The 26,215-nt window shown below is 35.2% G+C and overlaps 5 protein-coding genes across 9 annotated transcripts; 3 read left to right on the forward strand and 2 right to left on the reverse strand.

Annotated features, from left to right (window-relative positions):
- Positions 1 to 139: 139 nt before the first annotated feature.
- On the reverse strand, positions 140 to 2,304 carry LOC9314401 (homeobox-leucine zipper protein HAT3). The gene is made up of 4 exons (XM_021026637.1): positions 1,797 to 2,304; positions 1,253 to 1,614; positions 1,062 to 1,141; positions 140 to 645 (listed from the first exon to the last, which is right to left on the reverse strand). The coding sequence occupies exons 1-4, from the start codon at positions 1,990 to 1,992 to the stop codon at positions 336 to 338; spliced, it is 948 nt and encodes a 315-aa protein (XP_020882296.1). The 5' UTR covers positions 1,993 to 2,304; the 3' UTR covers positions 140 to 335.
- Positions 2,305 to 10,508: 8,204 nt separating this feature from the next.
- On the forward strand, positions 10,509 to 12,918 carry LOC9312620 (transcription termination factor MTEF18, mitochondrial). Its single transcript, XM_002876506.2, has one exon. The coding sequence runs from the start codon at positions 10,935 to 10,937 to the stop codon at positions 12,615 to 12,617; it is 1,683 nt and encodes a 560-aa protein (XP_002876552.1). The 5' UTR covers positions 10,509 to 10,934; the 3' UTR covers positions 12,618 to 12,918.
- Positions 12,919 to 13,038: 120 nt separating this feature from the next.
- LOC9312621 lies at positions 13,039 to 16,280 on the forward strand. 2 transcript variants are annotated; one of them, XM_021024471.1, is made up of 6 exons: positions 13,039 to 13,226; positions 13,410 to 14,312; positions 14,402 to 14,473; positions 14,562 to 14,663; positions 15,083 to 15,358; positions 16,237 to 16,280. In XM_021024471.1, the coding sequence occupies exons 1-3, from the start codon at positions 13,140 to 13,142 to the stop codon at positions 14,468 to 14,470; spliced, it is 1,059 nt and encodes a 352-aa protein (XP_020880130.1). In that variant the 5' UTR covers positions 13,039 to 13,139; the 3' UTR covers positions 14,471 to 14,473; positions 14,562 to 14,663; positions 15,083 to 15,358; positions 16,237 to 16,280. The 2 variants fall into 2 exon arrangements, with proteins under 2 accessions (XP_020880130.1, XP_020880129.1); XM_021024470.1 differs by lacking the exon at positions 16,237 to 16,280 and having other exon boundaries at positions 15,083 to 15,407.
- An 833-nt stretch (positions 16,281 to 17,113) lies between these two features.
- LOC9312622 lies at positions 17,114 to 18,472 on the forward strand. Its single transcript, XM_002876508.2, has 4 exons — positions 17,114 to 17,526; positions 17,772 to 17,930; positions 18,033 to 18,141; positions 18,222 to 18,472. The coding sequence occupies exons 1-4, from the start codon at positions 17,143 to 17,145 to the stop codon at positions 18,443 to 18,445; spliced, it is 876 nt and encodes a 291-aa protein (XP_002876554.2). The 5' UTR covers positions 17,114 to 17,142; the 3' UTR covers positions 18,446 to 18,472.
- A 270-nt stretch (positions 18,473 to 18,742) lies between these two features.
- On the reverse strand, positions 18,743 to 22,094 carry LOC9312623 (aspartyl protease family protein 1). Of its 4 annotated transcripts, none has more exons than XM_021024473.1 (7): positions 20,813 to 22,094; positions 19,996 to 20,739; positions 19,812 to 19,894; positions 19,505 to 19,723; positions 19,174 to 19,353; positions 19,022 to 19,073; positions 18,743 to 18,922 (listed from the first exon to the last, which is right to left on the reverse strand). In XM_021024473.1, exons 1-2 carry the CDS (start codon positions 21,079 to 21,081, stop codon positions 20,049 to 20,051), a joined length of 960 nt encoding a protein of 319 aa, XP_020880132.1. In that variant the 5' UTR covers positions 21,082 to 22,094; the 3' UTR covers positions 18,743 to 18,922; positions 19,022 to 19,073; positions 19,174 to 19,353; positions 19,505 to 19,723; positions 19,812 to 19,894; positions 19,996 to 20,048. The 4 variants fall into 4 exon arrangements, 3 of the variants coding, with proteins under 3 accessions (XP_020880132.1, XP_020880133.1, XP_020880131.1); XM_021024474.1 differs by having other exon boundaries at positions 20,101 to 20,739; positions 20,813 to 22,093; XR_002331759.1 differs by having other exon boundaries at positions 19,812 to 20,513; positions 20,619 to 22,093.
- Between the last annotated feature and the right edge of the window lie 4,121 nt (positions 22,095 to 26,215).

A 26,215-nucleotide genomic window follows, 5' to 3' on the forward strand; every position in this document is an offset into this window, starting at 1 on the left:
CAACATTCGTTTTTATGGTTCGATGGCCTTAAAATCGAACTCTGGATTTAGTGAAAACACACATATATAATGTAAGTTCAACAATCCCACTTTTCTGCAAATGCAAAAACAACAATAAAGAATAATATAAACGCAAATCTTTCCCCAAACTAATAATTCGACAATAATATTAGTACATTTTTTTCCATTTTTCGCAATTCAGTTATAAATAGAAACTGAATAAAACAAAGGAAAGAAGAGCATGGACCCAACTCTTGAAAAGAACTTCCAAGATCGTTTTGACATTATAATAAAAACAAATCACCAAACCTAATTATCTTTAGATTAATTAAACTCTAATGAGAACCAGCAGCAGGTCGTTGCCGGAGAGGAATGGCAGCCCACGGACTCATCGGTCCCATCGGAGACGATGAAGTCATCACAGGAGGAGCCACAGATGACGAAGATGATGTAACAGCGACTCGCTCGCAAGAAGGGCACATAGTGAGAGTAGTGGGAGGTTTCATGTGCATGTATAAGTGTGGAGAAAGCTTCAAAGCCCTAAGCTCACTCACTTCCTTTTGCAATCTCCGATTCTCATCAGTTAGATTCTCGCAACATCTCTTAAGATATTCACAGTCTACTTCCGTTTGCTTCAGCTTCGTCCTATAAACACACACATTAATAATAGTCCAAAACATTAGGATCCGATATCTGGTTTAACTAAACCGGAAAAGGAGAAAACCCGAATTACACTTGTTTTGAAAATTATTGCTTATTCTTATTATCAAACTGGCGGTTATTGTTCTTGAATCAGGAAACTGAAAACTTTAACCAAAATATAACCCAAAAACCGGATTTACATAGGTGGTTTTAATTCTTAAGCCGGAAAAACTGAAAAACTCGAACCAAACCTCCTAATTAAGACATGAGAGACCCATTACAATCCTTTATGATAGATAATCTTATGGGTCATAAAATGGACCACTATACATATCACCATCATAGCAATAACTATGTTTTGTTTTCTAGACTACAGGAAATTTACGAAAGTAACCCTTAGAATAAGTAAAATTTTCTACCTTGCCCTTCGGTTTTGGAACCACACTTCTACTTGCCTCGTCCTCAGATTCAATTGCTTAGCCAACGCCATCTTTTGCTTCTGCGTTCGACGCCCCAAAAATATGTCAATGGAAAACATAAAAAGTCAACTTTCCGAAAAAAATCACAACAGCCAAAAAGGCAAAGAAAGAATTACGGAAATGCCACTGACCGGATTGAGTGTGCTATGTTCTTTAAAAGTTTCTTCGAGAACCAAAGCTTGTTCTTTAGACAAACGCAGTTTCTTCCTCGAACCATCGTCTCCGTTCCCGCTACCGTCTTCATCGTCGCTACCACCGCCGAGCGAGCAAGAAGCTCTCTCCATCTCGTTATCTTCTACTCTACCTCCTCCTCCGGCTGTAGCTGCCGCAGTCATTAGCTCCCGCTCGCTCCTCTTCCCGCTCATCACGCTTGATACGGTGCTATTCGGAGACGAGACTCCGGCTCCGTCATCCTCCACATCAACAACCACCGTCGATGGAGCTCTGTTCACGTCTATTCCCCGGAGAAACGATCTCATGTCGGTGTTTCTCTCTGCACGTTACGTTAACAGAATCTTGATTATTACATTATCACGCCAAAGAAATAATATCACATAAATATCAAGAAACTTATATATAATGGTATAAATTGTACGGAAAAAAATCGGATCTAAAACAAAGAAACCTATAAGCATATCATCTTATACATGAATCTGGATTAGTTAAAGGAGGTACCTGAAGATTGAAACATGTTAATCCAAGTGTTCTGAATCTTTTGAGGATGGCTATAATTGCTCTGCTGCATATGCATGTGTGATGAAGTTGAATAAGAAGCCAAAGGCATTGGATTTAATCTCGAAGACGGGTCCTTTTGATTAAAACCTAAACTCAAGCTCAAGCTTAGCCCCAATCCATCATCTCTTTCACCCATTTTTCTCTCAAACCCAAGAAAAAGAAAAATTATGTCTGGGTTCTCAAGATTTTTTAGCGAGAGAAAATGAATAAATGACTTCTCTCTCTTTCTTCTTAAAGATGTTGTGCCACTGCCTCTACACTTGTGCAGCAGTACAGTTTCAAAGATATGGCTTATATTTATATATGCAAAAGAGTTTTTTCAGACAAAGAGATATGGGGTTGTGGGGAGGCTTAGGGTTTCAATGATGACTTGTGTCAGAGAGACCTCTGTTACCTCAATGATGATATATACTGCATAAAAACCTGCTTCCCTTCTCTCTTTATTTCAACTTAACCATGGTTGAAATTAAACCAGGAGTTATTACTTTCACGTTTCACCTCACATCTCTTTTCAACCATGGTTAATTAATTATTAAAGAAAAAAAAGTCCAAGTCTCTTGTCCTTTCTCTCTCATTTTCCGTTTTGTATATTGTAAGTTGTAACTATTCTTAATTACAAAATAACCTATGAGCGTTTTTTCAAATATTATTAGATTCTTCTATGTATAATAAACTCACCCAAATCCATTCATGTGAGGTTTTTACTAAATATAGATAAAAATAGTTCTTTATCTTTATTAAAAACAAAAAAGCTGAGTTTCTACTTTAGAGGATAAGATTAGTTGACAATATATTTGAGTAGAGATTTTTATTTACCCGAGTTTCAAAGTTAAGATATGTAAAAAAAGCTCTTTTTCAAAAACCCACAAGAAGCTTAATTGGCTTTTTTGTAATGTGGCTTTCATTACGAAAGCGGCTTTCTCGCTCGTTGACTGTTGACTGATGAGAGGATTAAAAAAAGCTGCGACCAGACGGTAGAATCCACGCGCTCGTGAGGGTGATAAAATAATGATATCATATCATAATAATTAATAAATCATCATCATTTATCATTATGAACATCATCATCATATCATGCCTTATTGTTATCATCATATCTTTACTTCTCTCTCTGACCATTCGGGCCCTACGTATCTCACAAATAATCTTTTTTACAGCTTTGCTTTAAATTAGTAGTACTTCTAAAGCATAATTTGTGTATAAAACCATATAATAGTACTCTACTTCCCCATTTTAATATGGGAGTTACACCCTTAAACAAAATCTCACTCACAAATTCACCATCACTCGTAAATAATATGTAGGAATAGTTTATCAGTTAGCCTTATAGTGAATATGTTTTTTTTTTTTTTATTATTATTATTTTTTTTTATTTTTTTATATAGTGAATATGTTTCATCCTTGGCATTCTATAATGACAACAATTTTCTTTAAAGGAAAAACAAAATCAGCTAAACTATGTTTTGCTTAGTAGTCTTTTTTTGTTGTTGTTGCAAATGCTTAGTAGTCTTTAATTTACAAAACATACTTTATCAATCAAAATAGTATATTATTCTTAAATGTTTTTAAGTGAAAATGTGATTATGAGAATGATGAATAGTATAGGTAAGCTTGAAGGTATACGCGCGAGTGGGCGAGTGAGGGGAGGGGTAGAATAAGGCGGTGGGCTCAAAATGGGTATGGAATCAGGAGGAGGGGAGGGGGGCAGAGATACGGTGTCGTATAGATAGGTTACAGAGAACCTAAAAGCCCTAAACACTGCATGGATTTTGAGTTGTCTGCGAATCCAACATGCATTCCCATTCCATGCCTCCTCCCTCCTTCATTTATTGTTCCTTTTTCCCAATGTTTTACCAAAAGATAATTAAACTTGTCATTAATTTCATCTGTCAGTCAAACATAAATAAAAACGCACGACAAGTGGTATTGGCAGATTTTTATGGCTAAATTAAATTACTATTTAATTAATGATGGCTCTATATGTTATTGATATTGCCATCATTACTTCCTTCAGTCTCTTCAAGACTTTCAGCAGTTACATAGACAAGACAGGTCAGCTTTATTTATTTAATTTTAAACGTATCTTAGTTAGTACTACTCGTGTGTTAATTACATGTTTGTTTTTACATTTACACAGGAAACAATCTAACATAACCCTTCTTACTCATTTATGTCCTCCATTAAATAACACAGTTACTTTCATTCTTTAAAAACACAGAAAAGCATTCGCGAAAAGAAAGACAAAACTATACTTTTTTCGTTTCAGTTTAGTTGTCGTTTTAGGATTTAAATTTTGTTTTATAATAGTTATCGTTTTAGGTTTTCAATGCAAATGTTTGGTGAAAATTTCAGTTTTATCCCTACTGTTTTAATGTTTTGGCCAATGAAATTTTTTATAAAATATATTAATAAAGGGTAAAATAGAACATTTAATGAATTTTTTAATTTATGTGAAAAAATCTTAAACGACAACTAAAACGAAACGGAAGGAGTAGTAATTTTTTTTTACATGATTAACACGCTTATGCAACGCAAAAAAAAAAGTTTTATTTAATTTGTATTTTTTAATGAAATATAAAAGTTTTAGTAGAGTTAGTTTTGATCTCGAGAACCGTCTGATCTGAAATTGAACGGTCCAGATCTCGAGAAATCTTTGTTATTTAAGCATGTGACTTCCACATTACGTAATTAGCTCTCTTGGTTTTATAGAAGAGATGAGAAAAGGACCTTTCACTAGTGTCTCCTGCTTTATATAATTATCATTTTGAAAACGAAGAAAAAGAAATAAGAGAGATTCATCTCATCATAAACTAATAAAAAGGCCGGCTGCCAGCTGAAAACAAAAAAAAATTCTTTAGTATTTTTCCTTTTTTTTTTTTTTCTATGAATGTTTAAAAATTGAAAAAAGGTATTATAGAGAGCATTACCTAAATTAGAGTAATCTTGGAAAAAAAGAATAGAGATTATGTCAACCAAAGAAGCATTAGATGTTTCCTTTTCTTTTGTTTCCTCAAACATTTTTTTATTTCATTTTACCATTGTACTATATGTTAAGTAAAAAATGATACATAAATTTCAAAATAGCATATCCAGGTTACCTTTGAAATTATTATATCAAGCTTAAATTTCCTTTAATAGGACGATCACTCAGGGCAGTGCATCTATACCCTTTTTAATTTTAATTGCGGAATTACAGACATACTTTTAAATATGAATTGAAATGTGAATACTTTTAAGAAACATGGATACTCGAAAATCTTAGGAGTTGTAATTTTGTTCGTTTTTTTCTTTTTGTCAAGAATCTTTTGCTCCTTTTTTCACTGCTTTTTTGGGTAGAAGTGTTTCTTAATTAGTATATCTACTTTGACAAAAAAAAATAAAAATTAGTATATCTAGTATTCCGTTCGTATTCGTACATTTTATTTTCACGTGAGAAAGAGTCGTGTTGTCCTCGACATATATAAAAAGCTGGATTCATTTCTTTTTTTTGTCAAAGAAGCTGGATTCATTTTTTTATTAATACGCACATACTAGTTGAGAGATCATGTTTTATACTATAAATTAAACAAGCATGGGTCTTCACAGATATTTTCAGACATCACATACGTAATAGCGCACCGCCTATTAATAGATCGATGGATTTCGTAGATTTGTACAATGACATTATGACCTATCTAATGAAAATGGTTCTTCTATGTTACAGAATAGATGTAATTGTGGATCTACATGGAAGACTTTTTTTTTATGTAATTTTGTGTGGTATTTAATAAACAAATGAATCGAGTAAAGGAATCTGGGATAAAAAGCGAGTGAGCATGACAGGCAAAGATCTAAGAACAAAAAGAGGTGGAGTTGGGAGGCCATGGGAAGGGAAAGAAGAAATAGAGGTCATCACACTACGTTCACGTGCATGAGCATGTGAGATTTTGTCGACGTGGCAACACGTGGTTCCCAGTGACCACACTCGTGCGGTGTAATATTGTTCCTCCACGACCAGACATCCCACTTCTCAACAATCATTTGAACACATTTCTCACGCGCTCTATCGTCACCGTGTACACCACCACGCCTTATTATAGTAAAATTGTAGTGTTGTTTAAACTTTAAAGTTTTAATGTGGTACAAAGGGATAGCTAGTCTATATATCCAAAGGATATCAAGATCTGTACTAGTCGATTTTTCAATGAAGTAATGGATTTAATCATGTGTGTATGTGAAAAATGTGGATTTCAATTGATAATATATGATGATAGTTTTGTCATTTGTGCTAATCATCTATACTAGTATTTTTGCAACATTTTGGTGATGGGTGGATAAAAATGTTTTCAAGTATATCGGATACCCGATCCGTTTTTAAAATTCCTTTACAAAAAAATTATTGGGTCGGGTTATATTTAACTCAACTCATACACCGGATATTCTATATTTAATAATTTAGATATTTAAAAGATTTGATTAAGATTTATAATTATGATTCTCCTATCATCTTTGTTTGATTTGTTTTTAACTGTCATATAATACATAAAGTAAAAAAGAAAATCAATTTTTTTTTCTGCATATACTGTGATTCGAAATTTTAAAAACGGACATATATTATCCAATTGACGAAAATGTGTGTTCAACGTTCTACATCGATTAAAATATTTAGACAATGATTTAAAATCATATCATAAATAAGAACATTAATAAAATAAATGAGTTTTTTTGCCGGACGGATTTGGCGGGACGGGTTTTTGAATCAACAATAATAAAAATATTAAAATATCATTAATCTGCCGCTTCAATACGGATTAAATCCTTTTTTAATACCACCAATATTAGACATATTAAATCAGTTTCATTTAGAAAAGATTGTATAAAACCAAAAATTATCCCGTGGTATAATGTTCCGTGGTCTTAGAGGATGATATGATTTGTAAACTTTTATATAAATAATCATTAAATTTTAAAATAAAAATAAATCACGGGACGGGTTAAGAAATTACGTAACAGGTTATATTTCGGAAAGGATTTATATAGCGGACGAATTTGAATCAATATATATACCGCTTTAATACGGGTTAAATCCTCTATTTATTAATAATTGTCTCGTGGACTCGTGGTATACCGTTACTTAATAACAATTATAAACTATAATATAAATAAATATGTTATAAGAAGATACAATTTATAAAATATTTTTATACTAACTTTAAAATTAAATTATCACACGGTGTATCGCGGGTTAAAATCTAGTTATGTTGTATAAGACCATAAACAATATTATATTCTTTCATCATTTGTGAATGTTATTTGCCAGCTGCATGTTTTTTCAAATTAACTAAATAAGTGTTGACTTTCTAAACACCAAACCATGCATTAAAAATATAATTTACATCCTTAATATATGCTTGTTATAAGTGAGTTGTAGTCAAATCAACGCCTTAATCTCTTTCAAATATAACATGCTACTTCTGTATATAGAGTTCTTTTCAGCCATACCATATAATCCACTTCTTTTGACATTTCAAAATATTTTAAATTGAGATCGACTTCAGTTTTTAAAATTGATAAGAAGATCCTTTTAGAGAGGAAACAAAAAACTTTAGAGAGATAGGTGTCAAAGAAAGTTAAGTCATATCATCATGACTTTGGTAAGAATCAAATAGGATATGGGGATCCAATGTCAACCGACCAACAAACCTATCATGTTTACCCAATAATGAGGTCGTTTGATTAATATAAAATGCATCGTTTTAGAATAATTAGCTTATCATTTTAATACTTACGTCCATAAATAGTAGAGCATTAACCTAATATATATCAAATATTATGACATGATGTTAATCTATGGTCCCACGTGCGTGCCCAACCATGTGCTAAAGCTCTTTCATTTATACTTTCTGCTTTCGTTTTCGTAATAGATTTAAACTTACACCACCATCACGGCATCACCATCTCTTATGTGAACAAAACGATCACAATTCACAAACATAATTCATTTTTGGGATGGTTTTTTCATAGATCACAGTATGGTTCATTTCATATTGAATACCGACAATTGTAATTATTTTAACTGTACATTGTCGATCTTAGTATAAAATGAACCATACGGATAATTTAGTTATATATGTAATTTACATTGTGATTCCATGAAGTGAATAAAATGTTGAAACACCATCATTTTTTTTTTTTTTTTTTGAAACACCATCATGAAACTTACCCATGACTTAAAGATTGTCATCTTTTAGGGATAGTCTTCCGCTTATTGATTCTGGATCGATGGAAAATCTTAGCTTTTCAGATTCTTTTTACGAAAAAAAGAAGATCTTATAAGCTTTTAAAATAAAATGTGTGGCTGCTTTTGTCTCAAACTTTATTATACAGTTGTTCTTGTAATGATTAGTTTTACTACATAGATAACACACACCTTAAAATCGTGGAAATGTTTGAGGCAATATTCATTTTGTGCTAAGAGATTATCAAAAGTATTATTGTAGAATGTAAATAAATGACTAATCTATGTAAGGTTCTATGGTAAAAACTAGATAAATTGCAAAGGGACAGGAGCGAGTGAAAGCCACGTGAGGAAGGTGTGTAAAAGAGCATGGGTCTAAGGGGGAAAATATTTTAAATCAAAAGCTTTAAAAACAAATCTTGTAGTAGTAGTATAAATGTCAGAGTAATCACGTGGATAGTCACATGACATAACGTCCACGTGTCACAGAAACAAGAAAAAGGAAAAGGACACGTGGGCCTCTCGCGCGTGGCTCGTTGTCCCTCCCTCACCGGACACCCAATTTCTTTCCCAATCATTTGATGCGATGCGATTTTGCTTTTCCTTAGCTATTTGTGGAATTATGTTTATACCCTTGGGCCATCATCCATCCACTCATGAGCTTATCAAAGCCTCAATCATTCAATATGATGGCTTTGCCTTTTGCCTTTGTGTGTGTGTTTATGTTTACATATTTACAGCTGTACTCCGCGTGACTCGCACGTGACCTCGTCTCTACCCTTTAATAGAAGAAAGTTCCTCCTTTGGGTTTTGGAGTAAACCAGATTGGTAAACAAAGGATAAAAAGCTGGTTACACTCGTGTCGTGGCCACTAAGATTTCATCAAATCAAATCTTGTTCGATTTAAGATAAGTGCCTGACTAATGTCGAGGACTTTTATTTGGGCCTCTATCAGCCCACTATAATAAAGTTCTACTAAAAAGCACTCAAAAACATTTTTTTTTCAATCCACGGTAAGAAATAAAATTGAACACATCACTGTCTTAAAATAAGATATGATATTAAGAACACTTGTGAATTAAGCATTCACGAATGAATTAGGACGAGCAGAACTTAGAAACCTCATTTGATAAAAATGCCAATTATTTGAACCCAAAACAGAGTTTAAGAAAAAGATATGTCCCTTGTTCATACACAAACCTAAAGCCTTTTGACAGAAAAAACAGATTTATTAATGTCAAACCCACAATCAGCTGCGAAGCCCGGTTGGCCTAGGTCCGTCACAAACCTCACAATAAAAAGTAGGACCTCCGCTTAAGTCGACACCCTCTAGTGGATCTACTAAGGGATCTAGAAGGCTTTGATCGATAGGCTCTCCTCCATCTAATAGGCTTTTCCAAAGCCACGATGAGTTTACATCAGGAGGTGGTGGCATTCCTTGTGATGCAAAGTCATCAGGCAGTACTACGACAACATTATACTCTGCCCACGTACAAGATTGGAGAACACTGTTCAACAACGTTTCTATCGATATGTTTCTTGAGATTACCACCAAATTTATTGGGTGAAAATAGTCGGAAGGATTGTCCAGTGACCATAAAAGAATGTCGACAATCATATTATCCAATCTCGTACTTTTACCCCCTGAAACAATATCAAGGAAGATCATGTAAGTTAGAAGAGAAAAATGTGTTAATTAAGATGGTAAAAGGAATATATATTTACCATGGGGATGGAGGGTAATTCCGGCATCCCGGTATTTATCCAGTACTTGATCCGGGAATGTTTTATCTTCAAAATAAGCAGAGATTGACACGTCACCAAAACATTTGATAATTGATAGTAGTTTCAAAAAGCATCCCAGAAGACCCGTTGTGTTGGTCAGGGCTCTTGAAGCTATGAAAGAGAAAGTGTACAATATTCTTTTGGCACAGCATGATGAGCATGACGACTACGACAAGGCACTTGCTATTGCAAGCGATGTATGGCTCTGGGAAACCCTATTTGATGGAGGAGAGCCTCTTGGCCCATATGTAACTGATACTGATAGTGAGGAGGAAAGCTCACATGATGCCAAACGTTCCAAGACTGATGCTGATTCTGATGACATGTGTAGCTAGCGGAATGTCATTTGTGTATAAAAACATGCATTTGTCGTTTGTTTGTTTCATCTTTCTTCTCTAAATAAAACCTCTGTTTTATGTCCAGATTATTTGTGGGTTTGTCCCTTTCATTCCCATAGAGGTTTAAGCTAGATAATAAATCTATGCATGCTATTAGTGAAAGTATTTTTTAGCAAAATTTCAATACTTGACTACATTTTTCTTTAGTCTACTCTTTTTTTTTTATAATATATAGATAGGGCTTCTGCTACACAAGTTATGAAAGAAGTTTGTGATAGACATAATTAAGACTCAAATTGCAGAAGATGTTTGATGAATAATACGGCCTTCATAATATGTATAAGCTATGCTGCATTTAGTTAAGAGTTAAGACTAACCAAGTTGATTTTCCCATCAATGTTCAACACCGGTTTCAAAGTATCTTAAACCCTGAGATTAAACACTCCATCAATAAGCAGAAGCAAAAGAATGTGGATGATGATTGCATTGAGTTTTGGTACTAAACCATAACCAGGTTTCCGCATACAAATTGGCAACATTTATGCAAGCAATCGGTTGAATCTCGGCTTAACCTGGTCCGGTTCAATTTCTTATCTTACCCGATTCGCTATAAATGGCAAAAGAGTAATTTGTTATAAGTTCCGAGGTCCTCTTAAGTCATTTGTCTTAACGGTATAGACGGCACGGGAAGAGAAAGACACGCCGGCGGAGAAAAACCCTAATCCCCCAAATTCGACCATGTTCCTGGTTCGATTGAAATTCGCATCGATCTTTCATAATTTCAGTACGGTGGCGGCGAAACATAGAAGAGTACCGTCCAAGTACAAGTCTCTAGCCATCGGAAAAGCCCAGCAAGCCATTACAGACTATCTCCACACCACCAGGTCTCTCTCCTACACTCACGCCGAACAGATTGCCTCAAACGCCTCCGTTTCGATTCGAAATCTCATCCTGAAGCTTGATTTCTCTGTTCCTACCTTCTCCAAATCGCTTCGGAAGCATCTCAGTTACCACCCAATTAACGAATTCGAGTTTTTCTTCGAGAGCATTGGCATTGATTACAGCGAGGTTTGTGAGTTTTTGCCTGAGAAGAAATTCTTCTTCTCTGAGGATCGGACTGTGTTGGATGCAGCTTGTGCGTTATCTGGATTTGGGTTTCCTTGGAACAAGCTTGGTAAGTTGTATAAAGAGGAAAGGTTGGTTTTTGTGCAGAGTCCTGGAGAGATTGATTCCAGGCTGCTTAAGTTTAAAGATTTAGGATTCAGTACAGTTGCGGTGATTGGTACTTGTTTAGCGTTTCCTCATGCTCTGTGTGGAGGTGGTGAATTGGGTTCGGAGATACTTTGTTTGTTTGTTAAGCTGAAGAGACTTTTTGATGAATTTGATTCACAGCATCTTTGTGAAGAAAATGTGGATTCTTGGCTCGCCGTTAGTAGGAAAATTAGGGTCTTTTACGATTTGGGTTGTGAGAATGAAGAGATGTGGGAGTTGATGGGTAGAAATAAATCACTTTTTCTGGAATATTCTGAAGAAGCTCTGGTGAAAAAGGCGGAATATTTTTGTCGGTTTGGTGTTAGGAAAGAAGATGTTGCTCTTTTGATTCTTCGAAATCCCGCTATTATGAATTTTGATCTAGAGAAACCAGTGATCTCTGTTACAGGAATGCTTAAGCATTTTGGATTGAGACAGGATGAAGTGGATGCTGTTGCTCAGAAGTACCCGTATGTTTTGGGTAGAAACAAATTGAAGAATCTGCCTTATGTGCTTAGAGCAATAGATTTACATGAGAGGATCGTTGATATATTGAAGAATGGGAGCCATCATTTACTCGCTAGCTATTCGGTTATGGATCCTTATGAAGACTTAGACAGAGAGTATCAAGAAGGCTTGGAGGAGCTTCAAAACTCAAGAACCAAAACACACAATATTCAAAAACTGGATTTCCTTCATGAAATAGGGTTTGGCGAAAACGGCATGACTATGAAGGTACTACAACATGTCCATGGTACGGCCGTAGAACTACAAGACCGATTCCAAATCTTACTAGACAGTGGCATCATTTTCTCAAAGATATGCTTGTTGATAAGATCAGCACCAAAGATCTTGAACCAGAAACCACATAGCATACAAGATAAGCTAAGGTTCCTCTGTGGCGAGATGGGAGATTCTTTGGACTACCTAGATGTTTTCCCAGCTTATCTTTGTTTTGACCTGGAGAACAGAATCAGTCCAAGGTTTAGATTCCATAAGTGGCTTGTGGAGAAAGGGTTGAGCGAGAAAAGCTATTCAATCGCAAGCATTGTAGCTACGAGCGAAAAGGCGTTCATAGCTCGTCTATATGGGATTCATCCAGCAATACCTAAACATTGGTTTGAACGCTTCGCCAACAGAAAAACCAGAGCCACTGTAATCCTAAACTGAATAAAAAGACTCTTTGGATCTTGCTGAGCAATGTGCCCTTCAGGTTTCTCAGATTTCTGGACCTGAACAAAACACAAAGAACCTTATTGCCTCAACTCAAAAACGTTACAGAATCTCCAAATGGTAACAACTGCGTGTGGAGATTGCAGATGAAGCGTTTGTTTGTTTGTGGGGTGTAGAAATGATAGGCACTTGGATAATTTGTGGTTACCGATTAGATGTGGTAATAACTAATCTGTACCACTCGGTGGATTCCGTTTTTGGGCTCTTCGTAGATTATGAAAGTGAGAGAATTATTACACGCACCTTTTGTATTTTTTACTTCTTTTTTTAACAGGCAACTAACTTATTGCAATTGGTTGGTAATTGGGCTCCCCTGTCAACGTGGAATTGACTTGATCGCAAAACGTGGGACCAAATCGCACACGTGCCAGTGAAAATAATCGAGCTGCTTTGTTATATACAGTACATCCGGATAGTTTGACTACACATTTCAGTTTTAAAGTCTTGTTAAACAAGCAAATGGTTGCGTGCAAGTCACGTGCGTCTTACGTTTGGAGCCCTTGTGCTCAGTGTGGCAGCGGCTGTAAATCCGACGATATAGGAAGGGTAATATAGTCATTTACTATGTTTCTATCTTTTTTTGTTAACACTTTGGTTTGGGGTTTCCATCAGCAATAACATAACTGCCGCTCTTCATCTCTCTCTCTCTCTGCATTGGCTCTGTGTTTTTGAATTCTCTATTGATTTCCATTAGGGTTTTCTCACTTTCTTCGATCGTTTGAATTATAGATGTTCCGTCAATCCATGGCGTTTCCTCCACCGACCCATGGTTCTGATGCACCGCCGCCGCCTCAGCCGCCGTCGGTGGTGAACGGGAGTGAAACTTCTAGACGGCAGAAACATATTGCAGCAGCTTCTTCTTCTCCGGTGAAATCCCATCCGCTTCATAACTTCCCTTTGTCTGATCTCAGATGGGCTATGAATCACGCCAATACACATCGGCTCCGCAAAGCATCGAGTAGATCTCCACTTCGTGAAGCTAATCATGGGAAAGGGAATCTGGTGATTGAGGAGGTGAACGAAGCTTCAGGTTCTTCGTTTGAATTGAGACCGGAGAAGAAGAAGGGAAACAACGCGGCTGGTGTTAGCGATTCCGCCGCAGATCGATCCACGACGAAGTCAACGACGCCGGACGGTAGATCGAAGATCTTCATACGGATCCGCACGAAGAACAACGAAGAAACAGCTGATATCGCCAACTCCGTCGTCGCCGCCGCTGTCCAAGTGACTGATGATTCAGCTGGTCAGGCGATCGATGCTGAAGGTGAACGGATCTCCGATGGTGGTGGTCAGGAAGCAGACGAGTTTGGTCCGAAGACTTGGAATCTGAGGCCGAGGAGACCACCGCCGACGAAGAAGCGTTCAATTGGACACAGCGGTGGGATACTGAAGAGCTGTAACGGTGCTTTACCGGAGAACAACAAATCTCTGGGAACGGTTAGAACAGAGTCAATTCGATCCAGGAACGGTGTAGATGCTAAGATGGCGACGACGGAAAGAAAGGAGAAGAAACCGAGGTTAATGATTTCGCTCTCAAAGTTGGAGATAGATGAAGATATCTACGCGTTGACTGGATCAAAACCTAGCAGAAGACCAAAGAAGAGAGCTAAGAACGTGCAGAAGCAGCTCGATGTAAGATTTTCACATTTCTTCTCATGAATCAGAATCCTTCCTTTTTCCTCAAACCTGACCTAACAAGAATTGTATGATCGTTTTTTCAGGTTCTTTTCCCTGGTTTGTGGATGGGTAACGTTTCTTCAGACGCTTACAAGGTCTCAGAACATGCATGAAAGGTATAACATTTTTGATGAATCCGATTGGAATACTTCTTCCTGTTTACTGTTGTTTAGGAAATAATGTAATATTTTGTGAATCTTGTAGGATTGAATGAGAATGATGTGAAGTTAATCTTGTTGAATTGGCTTGGACTGAAATCAGATAGGGGCTTCGAAGAAGCTTCTTCCACTGATTGAGGTAGAAAAGGTAGTGATTCAACGTTGTTTGTCATTTTGAGTCAGACTTTCTCCTTGGTGATCCTTATTGTTTTTTTGCATGCAACAATACTGTAAGTTCATGTGTGCAAATGTGAAATTGATTTCCCTGAAGAAGAGTTTTAGATTTGCTTGCTTGGACGATATGTGATGTGCTTACATTGGTGTCTTAGATTTCAGATAGTTAAGGTTAAACTTCCTATCTTCAATATTGGTGAATTGAGTGTAAACCTTGTATTTTAAAATCCTGATTTGGTGGAGAGTGAGGGTTAGTAGAGTATGGCGGTCTGAAGTCTGAAGTTGCTATGATTTCGAGGTCTAGACTTAGATAAATGGACTCACTTTGTATAAACCTTCACTTTCACCTTCTTACTCTCTCTCTCTCTATCTATCTGTACTGTGATGATGCAGAACTGCTGAATGATTCGTTTCTTCAAGTGTTGGCTTCATTGCTGGACTAGTGAATACTGTCTCGCCGGCGGTTTCAAGAGCTGATTTCAACTTCCAACTTCAGATTCGGTCCTAACTGGCGGCACTATAAAATGTGAATAAAACTAGTTTTCTGATCCAGTCGTCTTATTTGTTACCACTAATGTGAGGTGTTGATACGGCCTTTATTTTTTTTCTGTTTATTCATTCACTTTTTCTAATAAGATTAGTGGGATAGCCTGACTTATTATTGTAAGGGTGAATTTGCTCTATAACCATTTCTGATAAATAAATTAAGAATATAGCATATTAATTTGAAAAATTAAGTAACTAACATGAATGAATTGTGAAATGACTAAAATCGAGTTATTGAGGGTACGTGGCAAATGAGAAAAATAAAGAATTATCTTTATTTTGTTTTCCTCTATATTTTTAAATATGATAATGTTTACCCCTTAATATTTTTTTGCAACATATTTTTTACAAATAAATGATTCGAAAATTCAAATCTACTTAAAACAAATATATTTATGTTTCTGCATCAAACACAACTTGAATTTCTTAAATCGGATTTGATTTTTTTAAATAATAAATAGTGTTTATCTTTCTACACATAAATGAGATAGTATAGAATCCAATGAAATAGTATAGAACGAAACATTTGTAATAAAATGTAGGTAGTGGTGGTGGTGACGGTAATAACTTGGTGATGATATGATGATGGTAACGGTATGGTGGTGATGGCATAGTTGTGGTAGCGGTGGTGTGATGGCATGGTGGTGGTGATATAGTGGTGGTGATGGTGACGTCGGTGGTGGTTAGGACAACGACGATGGTGGTGGAGGTAGTAGTAGTGGTGGTGGTGACTGTTGTTGGAACTTTTCTCGTAAAGTTGAAATTCTGGAAAGAGATTCAAAATTTGATTCTCCCCAAAGAAACAGTAATCAAAACTAATATTTTACAGTTACAAAGAAAATGGGATAGATATTACGTAAAAACAAAAGAAGAGAGACACAAGGGCAAAAGGGTCCAAAATACAAAAATTACACACAATATCATTGGCTTTTTTTTGTTGGTTATTTACTTAATTATAGATTTTTTGTATGTTATTGGTGCAAATTTTCCTTATTGTAAAGGTGGAAAATAAAATCAGAATTATCAACATAATTTATTTATTTCATTACTAACTTCATAACAAACATGTAACAGAAAGCCAGAAATATATCACTTAATTAACCCCTCTTCCAAGTTCAAAGTTAAATTAAAGAATAAAATCTGGACTTTTAACGATTTTATAATCGAGCAATATTTATTTATACTTCATAGAAGGACCACAAGATTGGTTTTGTCACTCTATTCATCATCAATTCATCACCTCCACTCGCTTTGTCCCTTGGTTTATCCAACTCTTCATGCTGTAAAACCAAAAATTTACTGATTAATAACAAATTTGGACCTCTATAGTCTATACATTTCGTATTTGGACTACTTATTAGAATGTCACATTAATTACATTAGTAGATTTTACATATTGATCCTTCTATTATGCATTAATTACATATTGTTGAAAGAGATTTGTCCTAGTTGACCTAAAAGAAAAAAGAAGAAGAGAGTCGTCTATATATTGTTAAGTGATTTAGTAAAGAGAAAACAACGATAATTTGATCCAATGAATTTCCATTTATCAAAATAATTTAATCCAAAATATGAACAATATTACCTAAATATCTTTAAACAACAAAATCATTAGTTAAAACTTTGGTAAATATTATCCCATTAGCTGTTAGATAGCAGTTCAATTGACGTTTTTGTATTTATTACATCGGATAATGCCTAGTGGTTTCTTATCATGTTGGATTATATAGATGTAAACTTCGTAGTAAAATATCAATGAGTCGTGTTTTAAAGGAGTTTTAATTTGTAACTTTCTTGTGTGATAAGCTTCCTCGCAATTTCCTACTGTGGAAAAAAATGCCACTTTAACTTCCGTAAAAAGTTTGTAGTCAAAAGAACAGAACACCGTACCAAATCTCCTTGCATATATGTATAAATACCTCCCATTTCTACTGGCAAAGACCACACAGAGAAAGGCAATGGAGTCGGCTAAATCAAACATCCAAGGCTACCAAAATGTCATCGTGATGCGTCATGGTGATCGACTCGACAATTTCGAGCCACTCTGGACTTCAACAGCTGCGAGACCGTGGGATCCACCGCTTGCTCAGGACGGTAAGAACCGGGCCTTTAGAAATGGTCAGAGACTCCGGTCTCAGGTTGGGTTTCCGATTCACCGTGTATTCGTCTCCCCTTTCCTCCGCTGCATCCAGACTGCTTCCGAAGTCGTTGCCGCTCTCTCAGCCGTCGATTTTGATCCTAATGCTGTGTCTTCTAGAGACGTCCTTTCCATCGACAATACTAAGATCAAGGTCAGTCGTCAGAATATCGCTCTATATATTTTGGTCTAGTGGTTTGTGGTTAGTGGTTTATGCTAGTGTTGGTCCTTACGTGTCATAATCTAGATTTAAATTCAGAAGCGTACATACGTTATAAAAAAATACACATATTTTGGACTAAGCAAAATTCTATTATATATGTTCTTATAACCATGTTGATCATTTTGATTGAAGCATTTGAGATGTTTTATGCTAATGCCTTGTCTGGTCTGCTTCAGGTGGCTATTGAATTTGGATTGTCCGAGATACCGAACCCAATCTTTATTAAGAGTGAAGTTGCTCCCAAAGATGGGAAATTTGATTTCAAGATTTCAGATCTTGAAGCAATGTTTCCTGAAGGAACAGTGGATTCTAATGTGGATATGATTTATAAAGAGGTGCTCTATATGAAGAAAAAATCGTGTTTTATTTTTTTTATATTTTGTTTTGTGTGACTATATCTTAACTTCATTTCTCGATTCCTTGTTGGTTCTGTTTAGGTGCCAGAATGGGGAGAATCTGCACAAGCCTTCGAGGATCGATATTATAAGACAGTGAAGATTCTTGCGGAGAAGTATCCTTCTGAGAACTTGCTCTTCGTCACTCATTGTAAGCAAATTAGTTATGGCTTTTTTAGTTTTTCAACCAAAATTGAAGTTCGTTTTCTTTTTTTGGGTGGGTAATTGCAGGGGGAGCAGTAAGTGTTGCATTTTACAACTACTTCAAAGACGCAACTAAGTACGTGGTAGATTATTGTGGTAGTGTTGAAATGAGAAGGCAGATTTTGAATGGTGATGGGTTTGGTAAATTTGAGGTGGTTACTAGTCATGGAGTATCTTATAAGTACACCAAAATCCCAGTCCATGATCATGTACTTGTAAGCCAATCTCCGGTTGAACCGGTTTGTGTGTGAATATCTGGTTTAACGGTTTCCTTCAATCAAATACTTAAAAGGAGGCTAACTCTCTCCAGGAGAGTGACACGTCAGCATTTTTACCTATTGTGGAGCTGACACATCAGCTTTCTAGACATCCAATCAAAACATTTCGTTAATATGAGTCAGCTTTAATTTTTTACACATCATCATCTAATTATGAATACCAAATGGGCTATACAAAATAGCCCAAGACATATAGCCCATATGTATTTCCAAATAGCCAAAGTTCTCATCTTATCTTATCTTATCTAGAGCTAAGCGTAAAAATGAAAATAGAATGGCAAACGATTTGGCTAATCAAAACAAGGCTAAAAGTGTAGGCGTCGTAAAGTGTATGGTGAACATAGCAAGAGATTGATAGATTCACAAAGAACAAGTTTACAGATGTAAGTCCATATATTTTTAATCTTTTAAGTCCACACATTACCTTTCTAGGATTGCTCTCATCTTCTCCTGCAAGTTATTTTTTGGTCAAAGTAAACGTTACTTCATGCCATTGGAAAAAAAAAAATTAAGAAGAAACTAAAAAGTAGAATAAATGAGTAAGCAAACCTTTACTATAATCAGCCCATAAGTCCACTATTACAGAGTCGTCACCAACATTCTGCAAAGAAGATATAAATCATATAAAATTAGATCCCCGGGAAAAAAAAAAGGGCAAAACATTTTACACGTGTAGAAAATCATATCATCAAATTACTCACTTTTTGAACTTGTTTAGGTGCTTTCTCTTCTTTACCGATTGTCCTCTCCTCTCACTCTTCTTCAACTTTGGCTTTCAAGATGGCACTAACTCGACAAATGTATTCCTCTTTAACATACTGTCAACACGGACCACTTCCTCCATATCTTTCTCAATCTTACGCTTCACCAAAAGCTCTGATCTGTTAAATCAAATCAAATAACAATCAAACTCAGAAAGCCTTATTTCAAACATTAATAATACTCTTTTGCTTTCTAAATATCAATTTCATCCATAAACATTCTCATAACTCCAATCAAATCTTAACAAGCAGCTAAATACGTAACCTTTACCTGATTTCGTCCTCTTTCATCTTCTCTATAAACCGCCATTGCTACAATCCTTCTTCACACCAAAGGGTTTGCTTAAGTAAGCATCTTTTGTCACTATTTCAAATTCTCATATTCTATACTCGAAACATGTAATTTCCAGGGGACAACAGCCATGATTGCCCACTCTTAAATATCATCTCGACTGCCGGGAATATCTTTGAAAGTTCCGAGACATCATTACTTCAGCATAAACAAATCTAAAAGTCAGATACTTCCCTTGATTGAAAGTTATGATATAAATCACAAGTTTGCAAGAGACAACAAATACCTTGCAGCGACAAGGAAGCAAGTATCTTTAAAATTTGGATTAGGACCATCAATCTGCTTCAATGGGGAAACTTCTCTCATTACCTTCAAAAGAATAAGATAAGAGCCTAATGTAAGAAAAGGCACATAGAAACCGGGAACTTAACCAAACATTAACAATTCTCAGAGAGTTATAAGGGTCTTACAGCTTCCTCAAATGCTGCAAATGTGTGAAAGGTATTAAACGTATTTGTTAGGATTATACAAGATCCCATTCACCAATCAGACAAAACATTCCCTTGGAAACATACCTACGATCAGGGTCTGAGTCCGTGAATATCATATCAGATGGATAATCAAAACCGCCAACAATCATCGAACCTCCACCAACATCCAACCCTCCATAACACAAACCAAAAGAGTTGCTTATCAAACCTTTATCCACCAACTGACCCACAAGACTAAGGTCCCCTTGACCTAATCCAATAATTCCATCAGCACGTTGACTATAAAGATCACCGGTTTCAACAGTTTTGCAACCGAAAACAGCTCGTTGAGGTGTCAGGTGGCTTTCATTGCCAAATGAAATAAGATCTTCTCCAAGCACACCTTTACTACTACTATGTTCCGCATACTCTCTCTCATAAACACATTGTTCTTTATCATCATCACAATTACAGTCCATGTTACACTTCACAGGTTGATAAGTGCTAGACAATTCTGGCTGAAATTTTGGGTCCTCATCAAATAAACCATACGAAATTTTAAAAATTTGAACTTTACACGAGACAAGACACAAGATTTGATCTTTTGGAGAACTGAGCATTACCTGGTGTTTGCCACATTGTTCACAATCAGAACAAGGAACATAAGTAACAGTACTTCCAGAATCAACTATAAGAGCAAACATTTGTGGTGGTGTACCAATCCAAAGCCTCGTAGTGTAATACCTACAAATTTTGATAATAGTATAAAAGAGACATCTTTACACGACCCAAATCGGAAAAAGGTGTTTTTATTTACCCGTTAATAAGAAGATCGTCGTAGAGTCTCATGCGAGAGTGAGGCAGTGATTTTGAGTCGGATTTGTGGAGTTTTCGATGTGGGATTGAGATGGATCTCGAAGAAGAATTTGGTTGAGAGAGAAACAATGGGAACACCATGGGACGTCGAGATCTAGCGGCGGGAGATTGGTGGAGGTTGTTTTCACCAGCTGTGATTGAATAAGGAAGAGAGAAATAGATTAGGATTGAGACCGTCGCGCCGATTGATGAGATCGACGGCAATGCCATTTGATCTCCGGTTGAATTTTCCGATGTGATTTGACCGTACCGCCTGAGAAAACTGAAGGGGAATAAAAATAGATGAGGAGAGACTCGAACGTAACATTAGATCTACGGGAACCAAAAGCAGCTTTTGCTTTTGAGACAAAACCCAACAATGAAAAAACGACGTAGTTTTTGTGTTTTTAACGCCCTTTTCTAATATTTTCTTTAACCATCACTGTACAAATGTTTTTTTTTAATATACTGCATAAATTTTAAAAATCTTCAAAATAAAATAAAAATGTAGATAGTGTTGACACTTAACAGGCTTTATAGATTTAAAAAGGAGTAAAAACTGATTTTCTAGAATATTTATTAATTTTTCGCAAGACTATAGAATATTTCTGTAAATTGTATAAATAAGGGTTTGCTTAAGTAAGCATCTTTTTGGTCACAATTTCAAATTCTCATATTCTATAACCAACAATTCGTATCACTGGAAAAAAAACCCGATATCGTCGCTCATATTCTACACCCAAAAACTTATTTCTAGGAAGCTAGAAGAAGATATGATTCCTAATCAGATTAGAAAACAATCCTAGGCGAAGATTAGCTACGGCGAAGAAGAACTAAAGCAGAAAAGAGAAAAGAAGAAACGTTCTGATTTTCTAAAGATCTAGGGTTTATTTGGTTTAAGTTTCGAAACCCTCAATTTCAAAACTATTAAAGTGTACCGAGATAAAACCGGGCGGTCCGGCTTACGGTAGACCAGTAAATTCAATTGAGGAAAGATAATACGGTATCTGAACATCATCAAACTTCTTGAGAAAGAATCTGAGTACCGACGCCAAAAAATCCAGAGCTTCTTTGTATCGAAGATATCAAATATGATTTGAGGTTCAAATTCCGGTTAGAATGCGAGGAAGATGGATGATGTATTGCTGGAATTGCAGCGTCAATTCGAATTTGCTCACCAGGTGTAGCCAAGCTTGCGATTTCCGGAACGAAATGTTCTCGCAATGTTTCAAAAGCTTCAGTAGCTTAGCGTTATAGACTTCGATCTCCTTCATACTGTCACTGGAAAATACTTCATCACTCAGGTACTGATTCTATTTCCTATCCAGTGTCAATTTAGACTCCAGAAGAATTAATCCTGGGTATCGCAAAAAAATGCTATCATGATGTGAGTAATGTGTTCATGGAGTGTAAATTTGATAACTCTGCTTTTTGCATGACCAATTTCATCGGAAAAAAAATGAAATGGTTTGGTCGAGTATTTCCTGAACATTGGGAAGGCTTTGGTGAATTTTTTAAAAATTAAATAGAAGAATGAAATTACTCGTGAGATTAGTAATTTGAGTTATGAAGATTTTAGCTCAGGATTGCATTCAGTTTCTTCTGTCATTATAATGATGGAGACACATCCATAGGTTAATCTCCGTAGTTGCTACACATTAGTCTTAGTTTTCAGATCTGGAAGTAAACACTCTGTTTCTGCTGCAGGTCCTGGTGAATTATGCTAGGTCAGCAAAGGATGATGAAAAAGTTTTTAAACAGGTGATTCATTTCCCTGTATTAGAGTGCAATTTACATGAATCATGCACCAAGTTATTAGAATGTTTATAATCAGCTTTGGTTTTCAGCTCTTAACTTGTTTTCCTGCTTCGGGATATCGATTTGACCAAATAATACATAGGTGTTAGGAATGGAAGGATGGTGTTATTCGTACGAAAACAAATGTATTTCCTTACGAGTTTAACAATAATACTTCCTTTAAACAGTTTTGGTTTATAGGACAAGAAATGTAAACAATTGAATATTATGGCCCTTCAAACTGTTTCTTCCCGCCATGGGCTTCTCAAATGCCTTTGTGATTTTGCTCTTGATCCATCTTTTAACTAACAAATGTCATCTGCAGCCAATAGTATTTTCTTCTACAATGTCACCAAACTCCATGTAATCTCTGACAATTCTTTTTTATGGGACTATTGATTGAAGAATACGGTGGCCAGCCTATCACTTTTGGGGGTGATATTAACGTGGCACATATTAACGGCGAGCAGCTGTTGAATAATCATTTTTCCATATTCACTTACCATTCATTAGAGTAACCTTCTTTATTTTGAGTGCAGCCTTTTGCAACTGCTCAAAAGGAATGCGTAGACTCTTATTTTTTTGTCTTCCAGACATTTTCTGAGGCCTATCGTAATACTTCAGTGCAGCTTCCTAAACTCATGGTTAGTGGACCTTAATCTTTATTTCTAATATTGTCATAATAGGCTCTTATACCCATTAGTATTACATTTAATTAGTTCTACTCTGCTACTAGGTTGGGCTTCGTTTAGTTCCTAAATTAGTATAGGACCTATTGGTTTCCCCATGTTTCTTATAGATATAGTCAACACCCTCTAAGATTAAAACCAGGAACAAAATTGAAAAAAAACCACTTCACTCCTTAATGCTGAGATTCCACTTCCTACCTACATTAAAAACTTTCACATTCAGTACATTACAATTGAAACGTTATGATCTCTCATATTCCATGCCAAAATTTTAATGCTTGACATTCTGATTTCCTTTCAATTTAATACTCATTTAATAGATAATAGTGGGTATTTTAACTGACACAAAATAAAAACACTATATATATACATTATTATCCACTCTTTAAATTCTGACGTAAAAATATAGCCTAATAACAAAACCTACTCCATATCACTTACAAGCAAAATGTCTCTCATGAATGCTCCTAATCAAAATCTAGCTACCTATGTTGCATTTGATGATTTACAACTTGGAATTCATGCTTAACATGTTGTTGCTCGTATTGTTAGAATGTGGGAAGTTCACACCGAAATACATACCGTCACCGACCGTCATGTATTTCTCGGCCATTCACTCCTCCTGCTTGATGAGAAGGTATCCTTGTCCATTTAGTAGGAAAAAACAATTATATATTTTTCATTATTCTCTTCTCCATAAACTTCCAAATCTAACTACGTATCTTTTTTAACAGAATTCTGCAACTCATTGCTTCATCCCTGCATCACTAGCTGAAAAATACAATGGTATTTTCAAAGAAGGAATAATCTTACAAATTCAAGGGTTCGAAGTTAGGCCATGCACTAAACACAACAAAATCACAGACCATCCTTTTGTTATCAAATTCAACAATGAAACCACACTCATTGTCGAAAAAGAATCATGGCTGAAGATAGCAAAAGAAAAATTCAGAGTTCACAATCATGCTCATTTGGTTGGTTTTGCCAACACAAATCTTGCTTTGCCTGGTAAATTTTAACTTTTCATGATTTCCAATTTAATAATTTTTGTCTACTAAACAAAAGTTTAAGCTTTTTAACCTAACAAATATTTAAAACAACATGCTTTTAAATATTGCTTTCATATTGCCTGTTCTTTGGTTTTAACATATTTCCAACTCAATACAGATGTTGTAGGAAAAATAATTTCAATCCAAGGTTCAAACCTTTGTGACCCAACTTCAACAAACCAAATTGTTGTTAATTTATGGCTCCAACCGTAAGTTTCAAATCTTATATTCAAACAAAATTATTTCCAACCTTTCTATTATCTCTTTCCCAAAAACAAATTAATCACTTTGATCTTCATACAGAAATGTAATTGTCTCCTTGTCTCTTTGGGCTAAAACTGCTTCTCGCCTTCGAGCCATCCTATCTGGTCCAATCTCTTTAACATCTGTTGTTTTGGTAACAGCTGTTAATCCAACAATTCTTGATGGTACGACTATTTTCCCAAACCAAAAAATAAATCCATAAACCATGGTGGGAGACATGAAAAAAGAAGAAGTATCCATTGATGAACTTTACGACTATATATCCAAAGCTAACGAACAGGTATTTAATACAAAAGAGTATTTTAATTTATCATCACATATAAATAGAAGTACAACTAACTAAACTTGATAAATCTACAACACTTTTAAAAGACTCAGGATGCTGAATTTTTTTGCAACGCTTATGTTGTTGGGGTGCTACAAAGAAACGGATGGACATACAGATCTTGCAAAGATTGTGGACGGAATTTAGAGAAAAGGACATCACTACAAAGATGCAAAAGTTGTGTAACGCCTAATGAGGAAGGAATTCTTAGGTACGCTATTATTTTCTTATAGCTATTTTTAATAAATTGCAAACACAACGAATTAAAGATATAACAATTTGGAATTTTTTATATTTAAATACTATTATATACAACTATTTCATAGGTATCGAGTGGAGCTTGATGTTAATGATGGAGAACATGGTGCGACATTTGTGATTATAGACAAAGAAATGAGAAAACTTACAAACAAAACGGCAACCACAATTATGGAAGAGAAGGTAAATAAAATCTTAGGAAAGTAATTATCATATAATATTGCAAATTTTACTCATTTTTAGTAACAATTAAACCTAAAAATAAACATTTTTTGTAGGGCAACAAAGGTAACAACAATATCTTACCAACATGTTTAAGTGATCTTGCTGGCAAACATTTCCGTTTCCAAATAAGAGTATCCCCTCTCAACTATACCCCCAAGAATCAGAATTTCATGGTGTTAAACATAAGTTATAAAGACTTTGACAAGGTAAATATAATTTAAAAAAAAAAAAATTTACATAAACATATATAACACAAAATATTCATTATAGGGCTGGAGCACATTTGAGGAATCAAATCCCAACAAGAAGCCGACAACAACTTCTACAATTAGTTAAAGTGGAGGGACAAAAAATGGAGACCAAGAGAAAGTGGAGTTTAGAAAGCAATTCTCTTATAAAATACTTCAATACAACTGTGGACATGGTCTTTTCAAGCCAATCATTTTGTTTAACATTCAAGTTTAAAGTTTTGAGGATATTTGCTTTTCTTTTTACATTAAATAAATTGTTCTAGCTAAAAAAACAAAACATTCCAATTAGAGTTGATAAACTCCATATAAAATTACAAATTGTATAGATATTACACTAAAATAATAATAAAAAAATATTAAAATATATCTTAAAAGCTAAATGAGAATTTTTTTTAAAAAATGTATATATTAGTCTCAAACATGCAACGATATACAAAATAAATTTGAAAACAAATACATAATTTTAATAAAAATACAGGAATTTAATACTATATACATATAAATTTT

This window comes from Arabidopsis lyrata, assembly GCF_000004255.2.
Source record: "Arabidopsis lyrata subsp. lyrata unplaced genomic scaffold ARALYscaffold_5, whole genome shotgun sequence".
Classification (NCBI taxonomy): Eukaryota; Viridiplantae; Streptophyta; class Magnoliopsida; order Brassicales; family Brassicaceae; genus Arabidopsis; species Arabidopsis lyrata.

Coding starts and splice junctions, on each gene's coding strand:
- LOC9314401 (XM_021026637.1), bottom strand. CDS start 1,992: ATGGGTGAAAGAGATGATGGATTGGGGCTAAGCTTGAGCTTGAGTTTA. Junction 1,615..1,796: donor TAACATGTTTCAATCTTCAG/GTACCTCCTTTA, acceptor CGTAACGTGCAG/AGAGAAACACCGACATGAGA. Junction 646..1,061: donor TTCCAAAACCGAAGGGCAAG/GTAGAAAATTTT, acceptor GTGTGTTTATAG/GACGAAGCTGAAGCAAACGG.
- LOC9312620 (XM_002876506.2), top strand. CDS start 10,935: ATGTTCCTGGTTCGATTGAAATTCGCATCGATCTTTCATAATTTCAGT.
- LOC9312621 (XM_021024471.1), top strand. CDS start 13,140: ATGGTTGCGTGCAAGTCACGTGCGTCTTACGTTTGGAGCCCTTGTGCT. Junction 13,227..13,409: donor AATCCGACGATATAGGAAGG/GTAATATAGTCA, acceptor TTTGAATTATAG/ATGTTCCGTCAATCCATGGC. Junction 14,313..14,401: donor ACGTGCAGAAGCAGCTCGAT/GTAAGATTTTCA, acceptor TCGTTTTTTCAG/GTTCTTTTCCCTGGTTTGTG.
- LOC9312622 (XM_002876508.2), top strand. CDS start 17,143: ATGTATAAATACCTCCCATTTCTACTGGCAAAGACCACACAGAGAAAG. Junction 17,527..17,771: donor TCGACAATACTAAGATCAAG/GTCAGTCGTCAG, acceptor GGTCTGCTTCAG/GTGGCTATTGAATTTGGATT. Junction 17,931..18,032: donor TGGATATGATTTATAAAGAG/GTGCTCTATATG, acceptor GGTTCTGTTTAG/GTGCCAGAATGGGGAGAATC.
- LOC9312623 (XM_021024473.1), bottom strand. CDS start 21,081: ATGGCATTGCCGTCGATCTCATCAATCGGCGCGACGGTCTCAATCCTA. Junction 20,740..20,812: donor GACGATCTTCTTATTAACGG/GTAAATAAAAAC, acceptor CAAAATTTGTAG/GTATTACACTACGAGGCTTT.